General features: G+C 40.2%; 1 protein-coding gene across 3 annotated transcripts in view; it reads right to left on the bottom strand.

Moving 5' to 3' along the window:
* Nucleotides 1–25,496, bottom strand: part of DAAM1 (dishevelled associated activator of morphogenesis 1) — a 163,296-nt gene that overhangs the window by 45,429 nt on the left and 92,371 nt on the right. For all 3 annotated transcript variants that reach the window (XM_059373313.1, XM_059373315.1, XM_059373314.1), the window contains exons 4-8: nt 9,597–9,668; nt 4,322–4,416; nt 1,728–2,061; nt 1,025–1,135; nt 804–907 (exon numbers count right to left, since the gene is read on the bottom strand). In XM_059373313.1, coding sequence (XP_059229296.1) covers nt 804–907; nt 1,025–1,135; nt 1,728–2,061; nt 4,322–4,416; nt 9,597–9,668 — 716 coding nt within the window. The remainder of the gene's footprint in view (nt 1–803; nt 908–1,024; nt 1,136–1,727; nt 2,062–4,321; nt 4,417–9,596; nt 9,669–25,496) is intronic.

Genomic DNA, 25,496 nt, shown 5'->3' with positions numbered 1-25,496 from the left:
AAGTATTTACTGAACCCCTACTATGTATTTTAGACACTGAGGATAAGTTCTATGAAGACAAGTACATCAGGGTAAAGGGAAAAGAGAACGATGTGAGGTGATGTGAGTTGTGTACACACACTGCTGGAAAAGCTCTCTCTGAAGGGAAGAAGGGAATAAGCAATTTAGACATATGTGGTAAGATCTTTTAATGCTGAGAAAATAGCAAGTGCAAAGGCCCTGAGGCAAAAGTATTTTAACACGGTCACAGATTACCAAGGAGAAGAGCATGTTCAGAGTGCATGAATGAGGAAGAAATGCAGTAGAAGGAAAGGTCTGAGAGCTAGCTAGTGGGATAGCTTAGAAATAGCAAAATGATTACAAATGAGCAAATGAACAAAAGAGTAAAAATTCACATTCACAGAATGCCTCTCATGGTGCTAAGAGATTCCATGTCTTATAGTCAATCTTCATAACAGCCCACAAAAGATAGTGGTCATCATTATCATCATTATTATCACTATTTCTTTGTAGGGGGGAACCAACCAGTAAGATTCAGAAAAATTGACCACCTTGACCAGAATACATAGCAAGTTAGGAGGTAGCATGAGGACGTGGATTCAGTCTGATGCCACACCCGCATTAAATTCTCTATACAATGTGTTACTTCTTTCACTGACAAAGTCTAACCACAAAAGCACCATTCATTGAACTAATATTCAGGAGCCAACTCTTTATGTTACAGAAAGGCCACATGCAAGTCACAGGCACTACGTACAAGGAAAAAAGCATGAGCTATCTCAGATGATACCAATCTGACTTACCTATCTAATGTTGAATTTTCATGTTCCCTTAATTTATCTATTACAGGTTGAATTCCTAACATCAGAAATTCATAGCGAAGATGAAGTCTAAAGTCCAAACTTTCCTGAAAGTGAAAGGGTGATAAAACACATATTTATGCTTTTTGGACTCACAGAAACCTTTTTAAGAAGATTATTCTTTAATAATCCATGTTTTCAAGAGTAGCATGGAAGGTTCTTACCACTCCTGCACCTTGGCTTAGCACTGCATTGATGAAGGACATGATGGCAGTCTTGAGACTCACTTCATCTCGATACCGCCCTGTGCTTTTATCCAAGTCGTTAATTAATGTCTATCAAGGATACAAACATAAAAACAAAGGATGGAATCATCAGTAATCTTACACTCATTTTATTGATTTTTATGCTCAGAAGTAAATGTTTTAAATCTTGCGTTTACTCAGAATCACATGCATCCATAGAAAAGCCACCTTTTATTTTTCTTAAAATATGTTCAAAACACTCTACTTTCAAAATTCCTACATCACCTATGTCCATTTATACATGCATACAAAGTACAAAAGACTGTGCTTTTGACTTGGTTTGTTTTTTATATTTGAGTATAAATACGGTGACATAATCTCACTGTTTATACTGATACTAAATCAGGAATGATAACCTGTGAAATTTCAGGGAACACTGCATTTAGTGGATTCAAAAAGATGTGTTGTAGGAAGCAGGGCCAAATTTTCAAATTCAGTAAATCTAAAATCCCAGGTTGATCAACTAGTGAAGGCATATTCTACTCTGGTACTAAAACCCAAGAGGAAGGAAACGCTTGAGTCATCACCACAGAGGAGAATCTTAAGTGACGATCCCCCTTCAGGGCCAGGAAAGCACCTGTCAGACGGGGTGGATGACAAAGTGAAGAGTGAGCGTGCCTACCTGAAAGCGGGTTCTTTCGCTGGCATACTTCTGGTAGTGCAGCATGGCCTGCAGAACCTTCTTGTGGCCCCCGGGAACCAGGCACACGGCGCCCAAGATTTCCAGCACGGCCACCTTCGTTTTAATGTTCTCTGTGCTCAGACTCTGAGCAATCACATTAATACTCTCAGAGTGGGCCAGGACATGAGCCCGACCTTGAGAGTTGTTCATTAGCGCCTTTATACATCCAATGAGAGAGGTATGTATTCGAGACTCTGAGGTCTCGTAGTCCATGGTCTTTAGAAAGTTGAGAATACATGACAGGCCATCCAAGTCAATAAATCTGGTTACAAACCTGGCAGAAGAAGGTTAAAATGGATCAGACTTAGGTCTCTTTGCGATTTTCTAATAGCCCTTACTGGAAAAGTTTTGCCCGGACAGGAGAAAGGAAGATGTAGTTCCTGAAGTATCAAAGACCTCATGAAAAAAGTCTTCTGAATTCCTGACCCCCTCCTCAGCACAAACCCAATGGTCAGCTCTACCAGATATGTGAAATAATCTCTGTTTGAGATAAACAGATCTCAACCGATACAAGAAATAAAACCAATGAATGGATCATAGAGCCACAGTAAATCAAGAACACGAAGACACTCAGAATATGTGGTCTTAAAGTCCTGTGTTAAGGGGCGCCTGGGTGGCTCAGTAGGTTAAAGCCTCTCTCTTCGGCTCAGGTCATGATCCCAGGGACCTGGGATTGAGCCCTGCATGGGGCTCTCTGCTCAGCGGGGAGCCTGCTTTCTCCTCTCTCTCTCTGCCTGCCTCTCTGCCTGCCTCTCTGCCTACTTGTGATCTCTGTCTGTCAAGTGAATAAATAAAATCTTAAAAAAAAAAAAAAAGTCCTGTGTTATTATAACTTCCTAAACACCTTTATGTTAATCATTGAAAGTCAAAGAACATCCTTAAGCTCCAGGATATTTGCTTGTCAAATGATAATCTATATTACTAACATTTTGTAGCAAAACCCTTCTTTTGTAGGACATGCTCTGAGAATGCCTATATATAAAACAAAGAAAGGGCAGCTGGCTGGCTCAGTTCACAGAGCATGTGACTCTTGATTTTAGTGTCATGAGTTTAAGCCCCATGATGAGCCTGGAGCCTACTTAAAAAACTAAATAAATAAACTGCTAAAATAAAACAAAAGTGAGCCTTTGTTACTGCACATTAATTGATACCCATGGCATTTATTTACTGTAAGCTGATCTATGAGAAAAATTCACGATGCACATATACACGTGAAACTCTGAAAATTTCAGAAATAACGTAACTTGTTTATATGACTACTCCAGAAATTTCCAAACTCACTTAGTTTTGGATACCTATTAATATCTGAGAATGGAAACACACACACAAATAGAAAAATACCGATGTAGTTAGAATTGGTACAAAGCCTGTCATATAACGGCATAGGATTTTTGATAAATCAATATATTTTTCTTAGTTAGCATTTTATAGTCAAATAAAGAAAAGGAAATCTTTATTTTCCAGCCATCTCATGCAGTCACACAACACAGATATAGCCCAGCTGGTTAAATCAAGTCGCTTCATTCACAGCTCCCATGTTAATGAAATGTACCTATAAGCAACCCAACATTCCACCAAACCTTAAAGACTAATAGAAAATGAAGGTGTGAGAGATACACAAGTGGAGGCTGACTGCCCATATTTTTAAGTAACAGTTTCATTGAGATATAACTCGCATGCCATAAAATTCATACTTTCAAATGTATGAATATTCACAGAGCTGTGCAACCACTGACATCTTCTGATTTCAGAACAGTCTAGTCATCCCCGAAGGACCATTTCCCCCTCTCCCCAACCCTAAGAAACCACTAATTTTTCTCTCTGAATGGTTTGGTCTTTCTGTCTATATGGATTGGTGTTTTCTGGACATTTCATAGAAATGAAATCATGCAATATGTTTTCCTTTTTCATCTGGCTTCTTTCACTCTGCATAAATAACTTCAAGGCTTGTCCATGTTGTAGCATATATCAGTAGTCTATTCCTTTCTAGAGATGAATAATAATTCATTGTATGGATATATCACCTTCTATTTATCCATTCATCAGCTGATAGAATTTGGGTTGTTTCCACTTTTTGGTCATTATGAATACTGTTAACATGAACATTCCTGTTCCCTCAGCTATATATCGAGGAGTAGAATTGACAGGTGATAGGGCAACACTATGTTTAACATTCTGAGAAACTGTCCAACTGTTTTCTGAAGTGGCTGCACCATTTTACATTCCCACCAACAATGTACAAGGGCTGTGATTTCTTCACATTTGCACCATCACTTGCTAGTCTCTGTCTTTTTAAATTTACGTCATCTTAACAGCTGTCTGCATATCTTTTAATTGAAGAAAATCAATTTATTGAATGTTCAATGATTAAAATATTTCACCCATGATTCAACTGAAGGTTTTTAAGGCTTCCTTGAAAGTTTGGCTCTTGCAGAAAAAAGAAAAAAGGAGGGTAGGAAAGAAGGGAGAAAAAAAGGGCAGAAGAAGAAAAAGAGAGAGAGACCAGTAATACATGCTATCCAGGAAAGAATTACCTCATTGGCTTTGTCCTTAGTGCGGTCTTCAAGCTTTCTATAGTTTTACTTCTCTCTTCTTCCTCTTCCTTCTCTAAAGCCAGGAGAGATTTTCTCTATGCAAAGAAAACTGAAGTTACCTCTTCAAATTCTATGATTTAATTAGGATACAAGCAAAACAAGTCCACAGATTACATGCTACTATCACTTTTAATACAAATAAACAACTAATAAATCTATTACTAGGATTACTATAAAACCAAAACATAGAGCAAAAGTACTAAGAATTCCAGATTTGTGACCTCTACTGAATGTTCTTTTAAAATTTGGATAAAGCTTTAAGAAATGTTTAGAAATCTTCGGTAGAGATTAACTTGTCCAACTATAGTTATATAACTATAACTACACTCTGATGAGAACATTACTATTTATATTTGATAGAAAGAAGATTGGATCTGCAGTTAAATACAGCATTCTGGCAACTCAAGTTAGTGACACTATGACACTATCAAACCACGGCAGTTTGTGTAATCCTCAAGCCAAAAAGTAGAATCTTCTACACTTTTTGTTATGCCAAATCATTTAACAGGAACAATCAAATTAGACCTGATACTAAGATGAACAATTCTTTCAGAATAAATACTTAAGTTCTAAAAATGATTCAACATCACTTGGAAATGAGGCTGTGGAGTGTGTGCTTGAAGGAGTGGGTGGGAGGCTTACAACCTCCCTACCTGGGGATCCGTTGAGCACAGCTTCCCAAACTTTAATGCGGAGATGGATCTCCTGGGGCTCTTGCTAAAACGAGGGCTCTGATTTGGTCTGTCTGCAGGGAAGCCCAAGATGCTGCACTTCTGACTAGTACCCGTGCAGTGCCGATGCTACACGTCTATGGGTCACACTCTGTAGAGCAAGGCTCTCAGGAAGATCTCAGTTGACATTACAGTCACGGGTGCTGTGCATGTGAGAAAGTCTATTCCATTCCTTTGAGCCCATGATCACCTAGTTGTACTAAAAGTATCCTCCAGCCTTAATGGCCTCAGGGCCACTGGTCCGTTGCCATCATCCTGTTCTGAACATGTGCTATTTGAGTCTCAGTCTCCCTTCCTGCTACCACTTCTGATAGAACGCATGGCTGGGAAACAGACGGGGGTATTGTGGGGCAGCGGGGAAGGGAGGTTTGGCTCCTGTGTCTGTTTGGCTCCTTGTGTCTCCAGTCGCTCCCTTTCTTTCAGGACTACATATCATCAGAGGGTGACTTGACTTCATTTTTTCAAGTTAATGGTATCAGTATTAAGTAACTAAATGGGAACTAAAACCTAAATTTGACTTCACAATTAGGAGGGTTAAAGCTCCAAAGAAATATATCAGTATCGTTTAAGGCAACTGAAATAAAAATCAGTAAAGTCTTATTTTCAAATGCGTTACTGTTTCTGCTGACACTGTCCTCTTGCTGGTGATGTGCCTGGACAGCTGTGACCAGGGGACGGTAGGGGAGGAAGCTGTGTGCAGAAATGGCCAATAAATTTCTTCACGGCTCTGTGAGACCCATTCCCTGGAAAATTCAGCCTGAATCCAGCCAAGTATGTTTAATCTCCTATGGCACAGCTGAACTCGTTTAGACTCTGAAGCAATCACTTTGAATCTGCAGCTCAGAATCAAGCTGTTTATGAACATCACCGCTTGTTCCTAAGCTTAATCACACAAAACTATACCCAAATTGAAGACACACATTTCTTATTATGGTTCACTAATACCAAAGAAAGATGCACGTAATTATTCTTTTAACAATGTTGGAGAGGATGGAACATCTGCATAAAAACAGACTACAGTAAGTCTTTTGCTAGGAGAGCTGGGAGATTTATGAAAAGTCAAGAAAATTGAATTAGAATTTCCTTTCCCAGTGTAAGGACCATTACCTTCCTTTTAAAACAGAGGCAACACACTCTTTTCTGTATGTGATACAATTAGATTTGAATAAAAAATTGTGTTTGTTATACTAAGAAAACTAAGGGTATGCAGATGAACAGGATATTCCAGTATGACTTTTCAAAATAAAATCTATTATATGAAGTCTAAAGTTTTCAAGCTTCACATTTAGGAAAAAGGCTTGATTTGCAGCTTTTCACAGATAAAGGAGACATTCCTACTTTCTAAAGAGAGCTGCTAGGCCAACCATCTAGTATGCCCCTTGGCATACGCAGGTCAGGCTTGTGGCGGCCTCCCTGGGTGCTCTCTGCACTTATTCAATCCCCTTTGCCTGGAAGTGGGCAAAGGACAAAGCGCCTCCTGGTAGGATCTGATGAAGGCTACTAAGGTGTGCACTGGAACATCCAGTTCTGAGAGACACAAAGTAAGCACAGAAATCACTCCTGTCTAGGTGTCTGGTACTAAGCTCCTGTTGGAAACATTTCACTGGTATGAAATCAACAAGGCAGTCTGCTCAGCACTCTGAACTTCACCTCACATCCTTCCTCCCTGGGAGGGCACAGACAAGCCCATCCAAAGGAAGCCCAGGTCCTTCTCGAACTTATTGGGCTGTGCTTTTATGATACTGTTTTTCACTCTTTAAAAGCCAACAGATCACTCTGGGGTCCTCTAAAGAACAAAGCATTCTTGTTAAGAAGCTTACGCAAAGTCACTGAACTTGTTCCGCAGACCAGTTGAGGGCTGCAGTTCTGGACCCAGGCTGTTCATCGGACTCTGGAGGCATTAAAGAAAACAGATGCCTGCCCCAGCTCGGAAAAGTCGGGACGTGGGGGTGGGATTACCAGGCCTCTTTTACTTGCCAAAGGGTTTTTAAAAACCGTGTGAGAGGCAAATTAGAATGGAATCTTTGAGCTCAGTCTGATAGGTTTACATTCCAGCTCTCCTGTTCCTAATTAGATGACCTTGGGCAAGGTAACCTTTCTCCAAGTCCTAGACTCCTTATCTATAAACAGCACTTCCAGCACCGGGTGCTTATAAGGATTTAAAACAACCCGTAAAGTGCCTGTTATGCTGCTGTCCCACGCTGCACGCTCCAGAGAGGTAGGGATTCTAAAGACAAAGGATGGTAACAGCGTGGATCAATCCCCTTCAACAAATCCCTAAGCTAGAGAGCTCAAGTTGAGCTGCCAGGCTGTGAAAGGATTTGGAGGAACTGTAGGTCTTTCTAGTCCCCAGGGACAATGTCTCAGGCTCTCTGCTGTATACTGTTGGGAAATCTCCAATACGGTTAGCAGAGAGACCAGCCAGACCCACAGTAGGAGGCGGTAGCAACAAATAAGGTGAGAAACACAAAATTCAGCATAGGGATTTTGGTCTCACCAGACCTCTTTGTTCATTACATACACAGGAGTTCTGCAGGCTCACTAACTCAGAAGTTGTTACTGCCTTTTACCTTTAACCCTAGAAAGACGCCACCTCTGTCCTTCCAGGAGCATTAGAAAGCTTTGTTAGGTGTTAAGCACGTCAAGAATAGCAAAGTGACTGACAATTTAATTGCCTTGAGATACTCTTGGAAAGGATTTTGGAATAGGAAGCGAATATAATTAAAATGTAGATGACTCGTGAATGCAGCACAGGGTTGTCCAAGGAGCTGGCCGAAGGAGAAAGAAGGCTCTTACAGAAGTGCTTCATACTGGCACATCACAGACCTAGTGCAGGAAAGGAGCCAGGGTGACTCCGTACAAGGCATGGGTTAAGTCACTACAGGACAAATTAACCTAATTGCCCCCAAAGTGCGAAGAAAAAAAAATGCCATAGTATTTAGCACTTCTCCATTTATAGAAGTGAATTCATTAACGAAGAAGCAACTTCCCTTGTTATATCAAACAATGCTGACTTAATTAGAAAGCAAGACTTTCTGCCCCACAGCTCTTTTTATCTCTACCAGCCAGGAACAAGAATTTAGAACTTAACTTTCAAATGCAGGAAATGTAAAAGGCTCTAAGTTATTATTGCTCAGGCTGTGCACAGAAAAATCCCTGATGGTCGTCATAAGCCCCACACTTTGCTAACATAGTCATACAAATACTGAGATCACTCTTTTCTCATCTTTGCCATTATGTAGGATGCCTTGGACAAGGAGGCGTTGGGTGTTATTTTCTGCAGTGCTTTTAGACTAGAAATCCTCAGGGCAAAAGCTTATGCAGTTTCTTCTATAATTTATACAGCTCTAAACTAGGCTGTTTATTATTCATTGTGCAACAGCAAAAGAAGCATCTTCAAAGAAATAGCTAGAAAAGAGGAAGCTACTAAAAGTCAATGTCTCTGAAAGTTTAATAAAAGTGTGATTCACATATTGTAATCAGTTTTTAACTTTTGCAGCAGCAGCAAAATATTAGACAATTAAAAAAAAATGTTTGCCTAAGTATGAGGCAGCTAATTGTCCAAAAGGACCCTGGGAAAGGAAGAAGAGAAAGAGGTAGAGAAAAATACTTATTATGGAAGCTATCATCTTGCATGGATATTATAAACTCAAAGTTGAACCTAACAGAGTGATCTTAAAATCCTGAGTGTACCCACACGGGTGAACACTGGTGTACCATGGGCAATCACCGATTTTTATCGACATGAATAGGATTTGAGTTAGTAAGGCTCAAAGGTTGAGGACTTGTTTTCTGCTTCATATTTTAGCTGGGATCAATACGTGCCCTGAAGGGTGCTCAGAATGCTGACATTACACAGCCATCCATGTGATCAGAGGCGTATTTTAGGCACTGAAAATGCATCTTAGGCAATTACTTAACCATAGATTTCCCAAGAACATCTCAGCATAATTTTTATGTCTTTTATTCACCACTGATTCCATAAACTCCCTTTGTTATTTACAAGAGTGAAGGAGCACCTGGCTGCCCTGCAACATCAAGAATCCAGGAGCTAAGCAAGTCCGAGGTGGAAAGGAGAATGGGCGGAGATCAGTGAAGGAGCAGTTCCATTGTGTAACTGTAAAATGCTATTAACGTGTAGACTACTACTGCCCTAACAACGCTACAAACGACTGGTAAGAGCAACTGCAAGTTAAAGTTGAACATAAGCCAGATTTAAGATTACATTTCCTCTTATAATATTAAACTCACGTATATTTTAGTGTGTGCTGATTTTATGTAAAACATACAGGAAAAAATAATTTCGCCAAGTACCACTTCTGCCCTCCTTTTCACCTCCCCCTACCCCCGCAACACTGAGTGTTTGGAATGGAGTTTGGAAAGATAATGACATTTGGTAGTTCTTCCTCAAGTGAATTTATTGTCCAATTGTGTGCTAAATTTGCCTTTTAAACTGTGTGCCATTGAACAGAAAGTATACCTACAGCAGCCATGGAATTGAGCTGATCGATGTAGAATTCAGGCCAACTTGTCGCTCCCTTGTTTTCTTCCTGGTCCTAAATAGAAAGCAAAAAACGTAATATACCACCAGATATATATACACAACAGCCATAAGCACATCTGACTTTCAGAGCGTCTAGACAATGGCCTAGATAAGCCATTAGAAGACAATGAGATAGAAGATGTCGGTCTTCAAATGTTGGCTCTAATCATCAAACTGTTCCCCCACCAAGGGACAAGACAGTGCTACAGACAGACTTAGGTGTGACAAAGGGGACATTTTCTGAACCACAGATCAAGGGGAATTTATTATTTTATCACTTTTTAAATTTGTATTTTTTAAAAAATTAAAAAAACAATGTACATAAAATATTGTATTCGTTTCAGGGGTACAACATGGTGATGCAGCATTTATACATGGTATGAAACGGCAACCATCTGTCACCATAAAAGTTAGTACAGTAGGGGCGTCTGGGTGGCTCAGCTGGCTAAGTGTCCAACTCTTGATTTCAGGTCAGGTTGTGAGATCAAGCCTTGGTCGGGCTGCAGCCTGGGCATGGAGCCTGTTTAAGATTCCTTCCCTCTCCCTCTGCCCCGCACCCCCACACCCTGGCTCACCCTCCTGCCCACTTGCTTGCTCTCTTAAAGGAAAAAAAAAAGTTTGTACAATATTGTTGACTATAAAGGGGAATTGAACTTAGCCACACCATGGTATGATATTGTTTTCCTTCAGGGGCACAATAACATTGGGAAGGGCACAGTGTTTGTTGTGAGGACAAAGGATGTCTAGCTCCTATGAGCACTGAGGACAGCATTCCTCAACTATACGTCTAGATTAAATCCACAAAAGGAGGAAAAGTGTTTTTAAGAATGACCACAGGATTTGGCCAGTTGTTAATTAGACTATTTCAGTTAGTTTACTCAGACTCCAGAAAACAGTAACAATTTTGAAGGGTTTCATTTGATGTAACCAAAACAAGGTACTGCTTCAGATGAAATGGTAGAATAAAGCCTGACCCTGGATGGATAGAAGTAAAACAAGCACACACTATTCACAGGCCCAGCCCTCTTGCTGTGACAGCTTGTGAGTTTGAGAAATGCATCTGAGCTGATGGGAACTGGAACCCAAGGAATGCAGGAACCCCTTTCTAAAGGTTACTCTGGCCAGTCTTTTGTCTTACAAAACAGGGTGACCTGAAGCCAGCACCAGAGCCCTCAGGGACTCTGTGGATAGTAGGTCCCAGCCTGAACCCTCACCTCCCCGCAAAATCAGGGGTCTGTGGCTTCTGCTCCACACGAACACCAAGTCCGTCAGAAGATGGCACTGTAGTTGGAACTTCACAGGCATGTCTGCACACCTATGTGGCTAGAAGGCATTTGTGTGACCTAACAGACTCGAAGAGGAAAATTTCAGAATTCTCTAACTTCACTTTCAGAGAGCACCTTAATACAACTGTACCCCCTGTCCCCTTGGAAGATATGCTGGGCCAGGTACATATAGCTGCTGGGGGATAATGAAGTAGTTACTACCTATTTACTAAGGTTAGAATCTCAGTCTTTGGGATAGCAGGTGGGGCTTTTAATTTCAGCCCTATACTTTACCTCAAAAACACTTTTTGAAGCAAATCTTTCTAGGTGGGTCTACTGCGGTGAGATAAAAGAAATGTAATTTTAAAACTATTCGCTAAGTAGTCACAAAAAGCAGGCAAAGTAACTCGTGCTTACGGTGCCTTAAAAGCCGGCAGTAACAGATACCTGAACTCGAGCAGTTGCACGAATTTCATCTGGAGACTGAACGGGCCAGATGATGGGGACAACGGCTAGAGCAGCAGCTTTGAAGTTGGACTGCATTACACTTGCATGGTTTTAAAAAGCTTAGGAAATCTGATGAGTTTTTAGAACAGTCCTTGGTTACTATTTAACATGTTAATAAAGTAGCTACAATGGCAGTGTAAATGCTGAACCCTTCTCTCCTCCTAAAATGGAGTATTAAAGTTAGCAAAACCCCGCTGTTACCAATGTATCCAGCAAGCCAAGACCTACAGCGATAGCCTACGGTATTTGAACCTATAAAATCAAATAGAAGGTGCCAGATCTTTTTAGTCCCTCAAACTAGGGCAAGTTTCCAAAACTACAACAAAATCCTGTCCTGTGTCTCGGGTCCCCTGAGAGCCTGTCTATGGCAAGCTTAATAGTCATGGTTAACAGAACAGGAGATCATTTTAGAAGCTGAAGATCAGTATACAGAGAGAAATCTTTACACTTTGAAAATGCTTTAGTAATGTAAACATATTAAGAGTAGACCTAGATACTGTAGTCAAAACAGGGGAAAGACAGCTTCATTTTTACTTCACATGCCTCAGAGTTGAGAAAATCATATGAGCAAACGTATGGAAAAGCTTCTCATAAAAGTACTGGTGTCACTATATTCCTGGGGGTGATCCTCAGAGTTCTTCATCTCAGCAATGTGTCTCCAGCTTCCTCTGTGCAGCCCTGGTCCTTCGATACAGATGTGTCCTCCGGTAGCCAAGTGAAACACGTCTGTGAATCAGCTCTCTGCTCCTACTTTGTGCAGCTGCTAGAGTCTGTAGTTATGCAGAGCCACGGGCCAGAAACAATGAATGCAATTGCTGTCAGGGAGCGGGGATCCCCTCAAGAGCACTGGACACTGAGACAGGCTGAGGGGAAGAATCTCCCCTAAGAAGTCCACGAAAGAAACTGCTGATGCAGTCGAGATGTCTGATATTCCTGGAAAGCACCTGGGTCCTATGTGTTACCAGCCTCTAATGTGTTATTCTTTGAGCCATCTGCCACCCCTCTAGTTTCTTTGTTACAGAGAAACAAGTGGAAAAATGAACAAGATTGTATAGAGGGCATTAGTTGTAATGAAAGCAACAGCAAATCTAACACATTCAGAGCTTACTGTGGGTCAAACATTGATTGTTCTAAGCACTATGCTCTTCATGTAATCTACTGGATGGGGAAGCCGCTGTTTCACTCATGTTAGTGAGGAGGAAACCGAGCAAAGAGAAGACCGGTAAGCCGCCAAAGGTCATCCCATTGGAAATTCAGAGGCAATGGGAAAGAATCAGGGCAACCTCTTTCCTAAAATTAGACTTCAGATTAATCACAAGCAATCTGAAGTAAGTACAAAGCTGGCCTTTCACTCTTAACCACTTAACTGTATAAGAAACTCAGATGTGGTTAGTTGCCAAAAATGAGTTTGCTTTTCCCTAATCCTTTATTGCTATTTTTGCTACATTCAACATTTCTGAATATTATTCTAATTCTGAATATTGTTCTAAGGCCTGATGTCTTACTTGGATGACCTCTGATCCCTTTTCTCTAGACTTTTTCTGTGGGAACTCTTCTGCCCCCTTATCAATGCCTTATCTATATATAATGTGTGTGCATAGAGACAGCACTTATGAAGCTTTTCCCTAACCTGTTCTCCTGTTCTGTTACATACCAGTCTAATAGCGATCTTCACAGGGATTTCTCAAGTGCGCTTGAACATGAGCTAACAGCATTGAGCAGTTCAGGACCCTGAATTGCAAACAAATCCCTCCCTAAATTATACACACCTAACCCTGCTTTTGACCACTGCCTTGACCGATTCCATTACGACTTTTCTCGAATAAGAAAGAATATTAGCTTCATTCTATTCTTTAAAAAAGCTATTTTTCCTTCTTTTAAAACAGAGTGTAGGTAACACCAAACGACCCCTAGAGAAGGTTTTGCCCTATGAGAATACAAATTCTAGCAATCACATTAGATCCTTTTACATTCTACCTACAAAATGGCTAATTCATATTAAAATCTAGTTTTGATTTCTTTTAAAAGTGTTATAAACATTTATTTGCATGCCTATTTGCATGCCTATTTTTAGGTCTACTAAATAATTAGCACTGAACTGATACATTTTATGTTGCTAAATTTTCTGATTACTGTTTTTAGATAATATTTGCAAATATCACTTAATTTCAGAGCGATGGGATAGTGGAGTGATGACTACATTGGCCATCTGAAGATGAGATTCCAGAACTTAACTTTTTGGTTTACTTAATCAGGATTTCTTGGTAAGTTTGAGTATCTCTGGGCCTCATTTTTCTTTCTCCAAATTGAGAGGGTAAGGCCAGACTGTTTCTAAAGTCCCTAGAAGTTCTAAGATTCTATAGAACTCTGATAGTGAGGTTTTATGGAAAACCAGTGTGTACTCTCCCTAGTTCGAGGGCCCAATTTCTAAAACCAATGATTTTTTTTTTTTTTAATTTATGTTGTTCAGTGACTCAATTACAAAATACTTAACTTTCAACAACTACTTCTTTTATAAGGTAATTAGAAAGGGGGAAAAACATTAATTTTACTATTTCTCTAATCCAACTCCTCCTATTTCCTTGGTAGGTCGATAGTCAAGCATAAGATAATACTGATGGACAAAACTTCCCACTGGATGGAGGCTCTGACACTTCACTTTGCTTTCAACCTACACTAACTAGTTTGAAGCTCTTCTCTTATTATCTACTTTGTTCCCATTATCTCACATTCTGAAGAAACAACAAAACAAAACAAAACCCCCTTTGCTAGAAAAGAAAAGTGGTACAGCACAAGGGACCTTCAAGAACATTTACTTTCTTTTCCTTTAAATCAGGCTTTAATTAACCAACTTATTTAGAAAATAAAGAAACAATAGTTTTTTTTAACTTGGCCTCATTTTTAACTGGCACATTTTTCATTCCAGATCTCTAGTCAGTGGCTAGTGAAAAAAATTCCAAGAGATCCTCCCCGACTCTCTTTAAATGTACAACAGCACATTTATTTTTCTCAACATCACGTTGCCCATAAGAATAAATTTTGTACTATTTCTTTGTACTTTTTCCGCGCTAAACATTCACAGCTATGTCCCAGACTTTCTTCTCTCATGTCATGATCATCTCTCTCTACCAAGCCAAGCTGGCTGTGTTCCCCTTCTACCACGATCGACAGACACCTATTTGAATCCTCTGTCACTCACTACTTCTGGTAACTTATAGGCAGGCAAGTTAAGTGACCTCACTATGTGACTCAGTTTTAATCTCCTTATCTGTAAAATGGGTGCCTACTTCACTGGCCCTTGTGAGGATTTAAAAGATTATTACAAGTAAAGAAGGCACTGAGAACAGTACACACAGAACATGATTGATAAATGTTAGTTAGGATGATAAGGATAATATTCCAGAATTTCCAGCTATGGACATTGTTATGCTAGGACTAAAAATTTGGAGGTACATTTGGCAGTGATTGTTCAAATTTAAAACACACCCACACAGCCTGTGTCCTTCCTTTAAGTCTACTTTCACAATGATATACTCACACAATTATATATTTAGCCCACAATTATATATTTACACTTTTTTTTACCACAGTGCTGTTTTGAGTCAGCAAATAAAGTGAACAAATATATGGCAAGGGAGATGGCTGAATAAATTACTTTGTAGCAGTAACACAGAATGAAGGAGAATTATGTAATCGCATTCAAAATGACCAAATATAGTATGGAGGGGGCAGGGCAGGGAGGAATGCCTCCGAAAACCATTTCTCATCTGTAGGGAAAAAATGTGCACATAACATACAAACATTTCTGGAAATAAACACAAGAAAATTGAACAATGGCTACCTCTGGGTAGGTCTTTTCTTACTAACCTTTGTATAATTCAAACTTATTTTGCCACAAATATTCACTATTTTCATAGTTAAAACAGAAGTTCTAAAGCACTGTATATTCTGTTAGGACAAACGCCTTACTTTTTCAGATGTTCTGTGTAACACAAAATGCATCAGGTCAACAAGATCCTGGCAACATTTGGGATGTCTCTGTTCTCTACACCGGGGGCACCCCTCTGTTCCCCACAGCAAAAAGGTAAAAAACATTTCGATGTTGTCTTCCTCATTGGATTTTCTATTTCTATAACATACTACAACCCTAACATCAAATGTTCATGTAAAGGAATTTTATGATTTGTCCAAAGATTTATGTACCTGAAGGATGCTAAAATTTTCAAAATTTCTACCCCTACATATCTGTGTGGCAAATAATTTCTTAGTAACAGCTGAAGACTTTCAGTGAGACTCAAAGCACAGTTAAAAAAATTAAGTCTTTAAGTATAACTTCTTTTGAAATTAACACAGGGCAAATTTTTAATAGGATCATTTCCCAAGTAATAATATGTAAGAACTGGTAGAGTTTTTCTTTCATTTCAGATGCTGTTAGTAAGACCCCAAACAGGCTATACAAAGGTCAATTAATTGCAAAGGACATGTTCTGTGGTTGTTCACTAGACCATAAATCACAGGCTGAAGCAATATGCACTTGGCCAACTAAAGCCATAAATTTCCACATCACTGTTACAAACCTATGAGATTCTTAGATAGTACTTGTGGGAGACATATCCTTTCACTGTCTAGATTGGCTAAAAACCCTCTAACGATGTAGAAGGGTAACTCCAACTCAAATAGTAGAGACATATTAAGGTTTAACTAAATGAACTTCAACAGTAGAAAGGCACTGTTTCAGTATAATACAAAGTAAAATTCATTTTGGTAATTTTTAATATAGGACAAAGGTAACTAAATACTAAGAAAAAGCTGTTCCATTTATGAAAAAAATGGTACTAGAACACATGTTAACTGTGATCATATATAGGATCAAGAAATCCCATCCCTTGTTAACAATCAAAATAGTTACCTGTGGCATTAAACGGTCATTGCGATCTTGTTTTTCATGGACCCAACCCCATATACTAATGAATGCAACAGATGTTAACTGAATTTACTTTGCTCCTAGAATTTTTACAGAATATGAAAGACAAAGGGGACAGACTGGCCAAAATATTTTATTCTGTTAGGTATGATTCCCTGATGGTCGTGTCATCTACTAAACTCAAGTGCATGATAGGGAACAGGTCGAAGGAACAGGGAAGGAAGAGCAGGTAAGATGGAAGATGGAAAAGTATTTTGTGGAAGTCCTTGCTGATTACTTCTGCTGACTTTCCCTTCCGGCTCAATAATAGTGTTATCAGTATCTTCTCAAAGGACAGTCATGGTGAAGCCTGACAGACCAGGGGTTGGCAAACTTCTTCTGGGTGAGGCCAGGTAAGTGTCTTAGACTTTGTCTGGCCACAGAGCCTTTTGCAACTCTGCGCTGGTACAGTGTGAAAGCAGGTACAGCTAACACTTCCATGAAGGAGCACTGCCCTGTTTCAATAACACTTTATTTGCCAAAAAACATTTAAGTGGCTGGATTGCTGTCATGCCCTGTGCTAGAACAAGCTTGGCTCTCAAGAAGGCAGGAAAGCATCAAAGTTCAAACGTGGGCATCAATTTTTTTCCAGGTTATCTCCGCTCCTGGAAGCCACTCCCTTTCCAGGAAAGCCCATCCGTAAGTTAGGATCAGCTCACAGAGTACGTGGAATTTGCCTGGTTACCTGCGTTGTTTTCTAGAGAAGTAGGATGTACCACGCCGGAAAAGTCCACCATCTTCCCAAACTCACTGCTCCTTCAGAAGCAATGTAATCCTGCTTGTTCAAATAGGATAGGGGAACCTGGGTGGCTCAGTCAGTTAAGAGTCAGGCGTTTGGTTTTGGCTCAGGTCATGATTTCAGGGTCGTGAGACTGAGCCCGGTCTCAGGCTCCGCACTCAGCGAAGTCTGCTTGGGGTTCTCTCTCTCCCTCCTCCTTGCGTGCTCTCTTTCTCAAATAAATAGATAAACAAAATCTTTAAAATAGCATAGCATCCTTTAGTCTTTTAAATCCTGATTTTGGCCTCCAAATCTTTGTCTTGTTGTTCTTTCCCAGGGAAGAGAAACAGCAGCAGGTCCACAGACCTGGATTCCTGAGTCCGCTGCTTGCTCAGTCCTTCGTACAGCCTTCCTTCCAGCCCCTCGCAGTGGGCTAAAACTATACCCTACATTTGACACTTGCCAGACGGAGGCAGTTGGTTTCAAAAATGAATTCCTGTGTTGTCACATTTCATGATAGTCATGCGGTCCCCGGGACAGCCCATCTGGTTACACTGCTTGGCCACTGTCACAATTACACATCAAGTGGATCTACTGCCCAAATCCGGCTGGGCCCACACAAAGAATGAATACAGAACAGCAGCTTCTGCATCTGCCAGGAAACCCAACACCTCCTCCTAAGCCTCCGAATGTCAGTCAGTTTCTGGAAAGACTGGAGGCTGACTTGCAGTAACAAAGGCTTTCATATTTAGCACTTAGAACCATGTCAGAGGCGCAAGTCTCCTTCCCCATTTTTCCCGGTGCTGCAGAACATCTGTATGTTTTTAAGGAGAGCTGTCACATAATTATATAGCAAGGTCTCTGATCCCAGAGACACCCTACTCCAAGTTACCCCTCACAGGGGTCCTTCATATAAGGTCAGCAGCAGGTGATCGATCCTAATTCTCCGAGAGAAGGCTTCAAAGAGTCCACAAATGTTTGGAACCAGCACCCTCACTGACTGTTAGAAAATTCACCTTAGAATGAATTGACAGATGTCTCCTTGTAACTTCAGGCACTTGCTGGCCTTCGTTTTGCCCTTGGGAACTGCATGGAATAAGTCTAATTTCTCCTGTGAACAATAACCCTGCAAATATTTAAACAATTTGAATAAAGCTATTATGTCCTCCCAAAGTCTTCCCTTTACTAAGCCAAAAATTCTCCACTGGCTATACAGCATAAGTTTATCCTCCTCAATTCATAAGTAAATCTCAAATTTTCCATCAGTTTATCACACCCTTATGTCTCCTTTTTGGAAAAAAAAAAAAAAAAAAAAACTCCAACAAATATATTTAAATTCCTCTGAAAGGGATTTGCTCGCATGTCAATGATGCATAACTCTAGAGTGTCTTTAAGAGGGCGTCTGGAAGATTTCTGACCAAAATATCTACCCAAGAAACACAAGTTCTTGCTTTCTTTCTTTCTTTTCTTGTTTTTTTTTTTTTTTAAAGATTTTATTTATTTATTTGACAGAGATCACAAGTAGGCAGAGAGGCAGGCAGAGAGAGAGGGGGAAGCAGGCTTCCTGCTGAGCAGAGAGCCTGATGCGGGGCTCGATCCCAGGATCCTGGGATCATGACCTGAGCCGAAGGCAGAGGCTTTAACCCACTGAGCCACCCACGCGCCCCAAATTCTTGCTTTCTTGATGGTTTACAACAAATAACATTTATGATTTAGAATAAAAGATACATGTCTCATGAAGCACAGTAAAATATGTGTAGTTCATGTTTTATTAAGTATACATATTGTAACATCATTGGCCATAAACTCAGTAATAAAACAGGTCTTATAAGATGGAGGACACTTCATCTCCAAAACACAAATATAAATTAGCAGAATTTAAAAAGGGTGAATAGGACCTAGGCTCACTAGTTGCTGAGAAACGTTCTGGGAAATTCAAGCTTCATTTATTAAATCATTGCTTTTCAAGTGTTTGGATTCCACTTACACTGCCCTTGCTTCTTTCTTGTACATCATCTTTTCAAACATCATGGGAATTTCTTCCTTGTATGTGTGTGAAGTTGAACACCTCTTCTGACCCCTGAGCTCTGCTCTTTCCAGATATAAAAAGGCTCACTAGAATCCATATACGATGCACATTTTCCCACAGAGCCTCCTGCTATCATATCATGTACTCCAGTCTAAAATATTATTCAAGATCTCGGATCATTTAAAATAAGTTAGGCCCTTCTCTAACAATTCTTGAAGTTTACAATTCTATATTGCTATTGATAGAGGATAATTTTTAAAAGGTAAAAGCATGGCATGAACTGATGTCAAAGATTTTGCTGAACTCATTAATAATAAATGAGGGAACAAATAAGATGTTACAACAGGTTCAAAAGCGAATTTACAGGCAAAGGCGTATATAATTATGTAGGTGTAAATAAATGCAAAAATGATCATCAGGAAATAATCAATTGTACTGCTACTGTTCTTTTTTTTTTTTTTAACATTTTTCAGATTTCTTAAATAGTTTGAATAATGTAAAAGTGAAGAACACTCTGAAGAGTGCTATAATAGAAATTTTCACTACATTTTTTCCCATTTCAATATAACTACACTGTAGCTGAATAACAGATGCATGACTAGTACTTCCTGGTTGAAGAGGACACAATCTATAAACATTTAATGTGGAAGCCACACTGTATGACTAACACTGCTCTAGGCCCCTCACACCTAAATTACCCAGATGCTCAGGCGTGTCCAAAGCTCTTGCTCAAGAACACCTACCGTGTCCTGACCACTTCACCTCAAACTGCTGGTTTCTGCTGCCTTGCCATGGCTGTGTGGCACGGTTTCTACTTGTACATCACTGAGTTTCTGACTTGAAACCACTGAGACCACTCTAACCTTCCACCTTATAACCAGCTGCACCTGGTTCTCTAGCCTTCCCAGAAATTTGTTGGGCGAGTAGTTGGGGTATTTCTAACAATTCTTGCCCAGCTCATCTGAGGGCAGGGAGCTGTGAGCTCAAGTGAATTTTGACCTGCTCCTCATCACCCCAATTCCCAGCCAGAAAAAAAGCTGTAATACTCGACCATGGTAGCCTAAGAGTTTGGTCAGGAGCCCAATACCCTTTAGGAGTAACACAGAGCCTACACAGAGAGCAGCAGAACTATAGTGCTGAATGCAGACTTCTCAAAGGCACGACAGGAGCAGAATCCCTCTGCTCATCATGCCCAAAAAATCAGTTCTGAACTGAAACTGAAGAGGCATCTGCTTTCCTTCTCATTCATTTACCCACCCAATAAATAGTCATTGAGTTTTATAAAGGCCTAGGCACTGTACTAGGTATTAGAACCCATGAATAAAAGAACAAAGCTTCTGTTTTCCTTGTTAGTGAGGCATGAAAACAGGACATAGGACACTGAGGAGAACAGGATTTCAAACGTTAGCATTGAGAGTTTCTTAGAATATCACAAACTTCTGACAATAGGTTCTCAGTTATTACAAATATAGTTACAAAGAACTAAACCCATTTGTAGAATTTACTCCCTTTTTTTTCATCATGATAAAAAGAAACAGCCAGTATTGTTAACGCTCCTGCATTTTTTACTAATCTCCAGTCTCTATCAATGTATCTTCTAACTTCAAAATAAAAATCAAATGTAAGCATTCCTAAGCGCAACTGGGAAAAATGGTTTGAGACATTTCTTGATAGCACAAAATGTTACATTAGTGTTCTTTATCTGTCCCAAGCTTTATTTACACTGGTAAAAATGATCCAAAATTTCTGAGTGGGTTAAAAGAAACACTGCGTATTAAAAATTAGCCTTGTGCTACCTCTCAGCCATCTCTCATTTTTGTTCTCCCCCCGAATCACAAACCCCGATAAAAAGTGCCGCTTGAAAGAGATCTGGTCTTCCTACGAGGACAGCAGCAACGGAACAAAGAGAAGAGCAACAATAGGACTTCAAGAGCACAGAGACAAATGGCATTTCTGAAACAGCTCAGGGGCTCAGTTTGTTCGAACACCCTGTTCTTTCCTGAAAAAGCCTTGGCTGACTTTCCAGAACCAAAATCTTGAAAGTCATATGCTACAAGGTCCTGGGGGAAAATGCATTTCATGTGCTGATATATCTAAGAAAAGAGCCACAGTCTTTACCTAGAGCTAAAAGCAGAGACTTTACAGTCCACTTCCTAAACTATGAGGCATTTATTTTATTTATTTTAACAAGTCATTTCTTTGGCAAAGCACGTCACAGCATGGAGTATGACTGGAGCCTAAAAATCTCCATCAGTATAACTTCAACATCTGAAGCCAATTTTAGATGACAATTCCCCCTCATTTTCATGGCAAAGAGAAAGAAACATTCTCCAATTATTATTTTCAGAAATGATACAAGCCCACATTCCCCTGTTGCCTATGACACAAAGGTATACAATGACATAAAACAAATCACTTCTGTGTAGCTTGTTAAGAGTCGAGTCTTTGACCCATATGCCACGACGGAGTGCCACAGACCCAGGTACAATTCAGTCCAGCTGGCTGGTAAATTAACATGTTTGGACACACATCACTAAACCCGTATGCAGTGTGGAAATCCAATCAGTGGTGTCAATGGCCTTTGTTGCCTCACATCTTGCTACCAGATTTGCAGCTACCAGACCAGCCTTTCAGAATGTCGTAAAGCAGGTTTTGATGTTCTGTAACCTGCTCTTGGGAAAACAATCAAAGTGTGTTTATGATTTGCAATATAATGCTTAACACAAGGCTATAAAGAGAGGGCTTTGGAAAACAGTAATTAAACTAAGCAGAGAATCAGTAAGCCGGTAAAGACATACTCCATTCAGAGAGCCATTCTCAGGATGACTGTGAAAAATGCTAGGACAGGATTAATAGTTCCCCAAAAGGGCGGTCATAACCATACTTCTGATTGTAAGTTATCACTTACTCTCGGCATACTACTGAATTAACGACAGCATTGGTGGCAGAAAAAATAAAACAGAAAAGCATCCGTTAGAAGATGTCACCATCTCAGAAATGCCTAAATGTGAGGACGTCAGGAAGTACATCCTAGAAACTGAGGAAACATAGCCTGTCTTCCCTTACATGGGTGGACAGATAAAAGGATACTATCTTAAGACTGCTTAAGACAAATGTTGTTCCCATACTGCACTGAAGAAGAACAAGAGAATTTAAGACACTGTAATTTAAAGTTGGTATTCTTTGGTAGACTTTCTTACTGTAACCCATTCTAGCTCCACAAATTACTAGGTTCCTGGGATATAAGGAATTTGGAGAACCCCAAATTAGAAGTATTAGCCGCATATTCTAAGTTACACCGGAAGCTCAAAGTTCCTTCCCACTTCATGAGGGGGTGAAGCTCTGAAATGCACTAAGCAGAAAGACTATGGATTCACAAATATTAGGTGTGCTGGCGCTATTAGTGAAAAGAATAAAATAAATATGTATATAGGAAAAGCTCAGGAAAATGGGCTTTTGTTCTTCTTTGATACCACTCCTAGAGCGGATACTTCCTCCCAGTGATGTCTTGCATAGACCTACCTCCAGGAGATGGTGACATCAGGCAGGCTTGGGGTATTCATTCTATGAAAGTAGGTGCCAGAGCATTTAGAGAGTCTGCAAAAGACCAGGGAAGACACCAAGGGTGGGGGTGGGGGGCATGGAATATGATACTTACATCCGACTACAATCTAGGAGCAAGAGGAGCACTCCAGGGCAAGGATGGCAACATTGGCTACATATGCCTCATTCTCCCATCATGTGTCATGGCAGACATTGCTAATTAATTACCACACTGGTCTTACTGAATCCATTCATAATCTCTCAATGTTCCTCAAAGTGCTCCAGGCTTTAACCCCCAACTATTCAGAGCTGGTAATCAAGATAAACCTCTTTGCCAACTCTGTTTGAAGTTAGTCACAAGTGCAGTCAACCAGGGAAGGAAGCCACAGTCCTAAGGAATGCTGAAACCAAGGATGTGCATCCATCTGGAGGGTCTCCTGTGCTGTAGGGCCCTCAGGGACTCACTGAGCTGGTGATAATCAGAGTAAGCAGCTAGTTCTGGATTCTCTGATGTGAGATATAATAATATCCCTTTCCACCAGAGATACAGCTATGACCGAGACACTCAGTGTGTATTTCCAAAACTGCAGGTGCAGAATTTTGGAAGTGAAAGAAGGCGGTGCCTCCGTGCTTCAACATACACAGCCAAGGGGCTCAAAGGGCCTCACAGAGCTGCATTTTGAGCCTTGGTTCCATAACAGCACTCTTGACAAGGACTCTAGCAAAGACTGAGAGCTCCAAGATAGTCCTGTACTGCTAACTCTACAATTAACACATGATGGAATCCGTTCTGTACTAGAGCTGTCAAAAGGAATCTGCTTAAGAATTAAGATTTGGAAGCCCAAACTAGCTGCTCCATGGCAGTTGAGAACCACTCTCCTCCCAGGGATTCCATTCAAACCCAAAACTACAAATTTTTTCCAGCGACTAGAGCTCAAGTAGGAGTGTTCTCTCCATAGCACAGCACCAAAGGATGAATGAATGGCAAGCAGAGAGAGAAAGCCAGGGGAGTTGCTTTTCAAGCCCCCATTCCAGAAGGAAAAACAGATCACCACAGGACACAAAACACCCACTCTCCCCAGGACTCCACATTCATTGATTTGTCAAACCAAGATAGCCTACTTTTTCCCAGCTCTGTATCACTTACTAATTTCTATTGTTGTTTGAATGATTAAATGTGAAGGCAAATACAGGGTCATTCTCTCCCACCCTCTTCCAGCTTGGTGTTCCCTATTTACAGGGAAAACGAGGGCTTCCAGAAAGAGGTGTTACTGCAGAAATGCAAGTAGGAGGAAGTCCACGAGAGAGATGATATCCACAAAGCAGATACAGACTCGCTGCTTGACAATGCTATCAAGAACCGGAGTATTTACAGACTGAGCAATCAACAATCCCCAAGTCCCGGAAATGACTTGTGCGCAGAAACTCGTTCAGAATTTAGGCATGGGGCATAAACACACAGCAATTACACATCTCCATTTCTTAACATCCAAAAGAATTGAAGAGTGGAAGAAAGGAGAAAGGCTTTCATGATTTTTACAAACACTCAAGATGAAGGCACTTGGGTTAGAGGAAGAGACACACCAACTGTGGCATTTCCAGCCATGGCCAGTCGGCTTACTGGTGCAGACGTGCTGGCTCTGCACCTGCATGTTACTTGCCCCTCAGGAAAGCAGCTGGTGCCTCAGAGGGACTTCCTGTGTGGGGTGATGGCAGACATCAGTCAAGAGCTAGCTAAAGATGGAAACACAATTTGCCTGGGTCTGGGACTGAGGGTGTACAGAGGTCTAGAGGAGAGGAAGGGTGAACCACACACGGAGCAGTTTCCTTTGTAGTCAACCCAAACAAACATATTGCTGAGTGAATTGTCCATTTTTACACACTTCTAACATTTTATACTTTTGTAGGGCTTTTTATGGGTATTTGGATGGAATGCTTTTCATTTTCCAAACCTGAGTTTTTCTTCTTTAAATGAGCACTTTCTATTCCAGTAATTTTTACTTCAGTTTGCTAAGACATATTGGAAAAAATGGAAGAACCTGAGCGACAGCTTCTTGTATTAGGAACACTCAAACCTCAATGAAGTGATTGACCAGGACAACAAAATACCAGTTCCCTCCCCTCAGAGGTTGGCAACTGATCTGCGGCAGGTATAAATTGTTACAACAACTTCGGAGAGCAATTAAAGGTGAAAATGATCTTAGCAAACAACCCAGTAATTACATGTCTTGGTGTTTATTCCAGAAAAATTCTTGAACACATGCACAAGGTTGCTCCTTGCCACATATCTTTTTAGATAATGAAAAATCGCAAATAAGCATTACCCAAAGGGTATAAAATAATTAAACTGGGGCATGTTCATATAATGGAACATTGAAGTGCACTTAAAATGAAATACCATATGAACATATCCATGCAGAATAAGCTTATAAATACGTGGGCAAGGAAAACACATAAAACCTCCAGAATAGGTCACCTCTGGGCTTCCACTACTATATTTATAATGTCTCATTCCTTTTTTTAAAAATCCATGGTGATTATCATAAAGTGTCAGCATTTGTTCAACATGGGTGTTCATTATATTTTGTACTGTTTGTATATTTAAATTTTCACAACAAAAATAAAATCACCAACCAGGAAATAACAGTTTATCCCATGAGTGGAAGGGAAAGTTTTCAGAAATTTGTTAGCTTTCTAACTTCTAACAAAAAACTTCTAACAAGTTTTCTAACTTCAGGGACTGCATGTTGATCACACTACCCTAGCACTTCTGATGTAAAGGGAGCCTCCTTTTACCAATTTCGGGTGCTCCCAGC

The sequence above is a fragment of the Mustela nigripes genome, chromosome 13 (genome assembly GCF_022355385.1).
Source record: "Mustela nigripes isolate SB6536 chromosome 13, MUSNIG.SB6536, whole genome shotgun sequence".
NCBI lineage: Eukaryota > Metazoa > Chordata > Mammalia > Carnivora > Mustelidae > Mustela > Mustela nigripes.
This window is presented reverse-complemented; position numbering and strand designations above follow the sequence as displayed.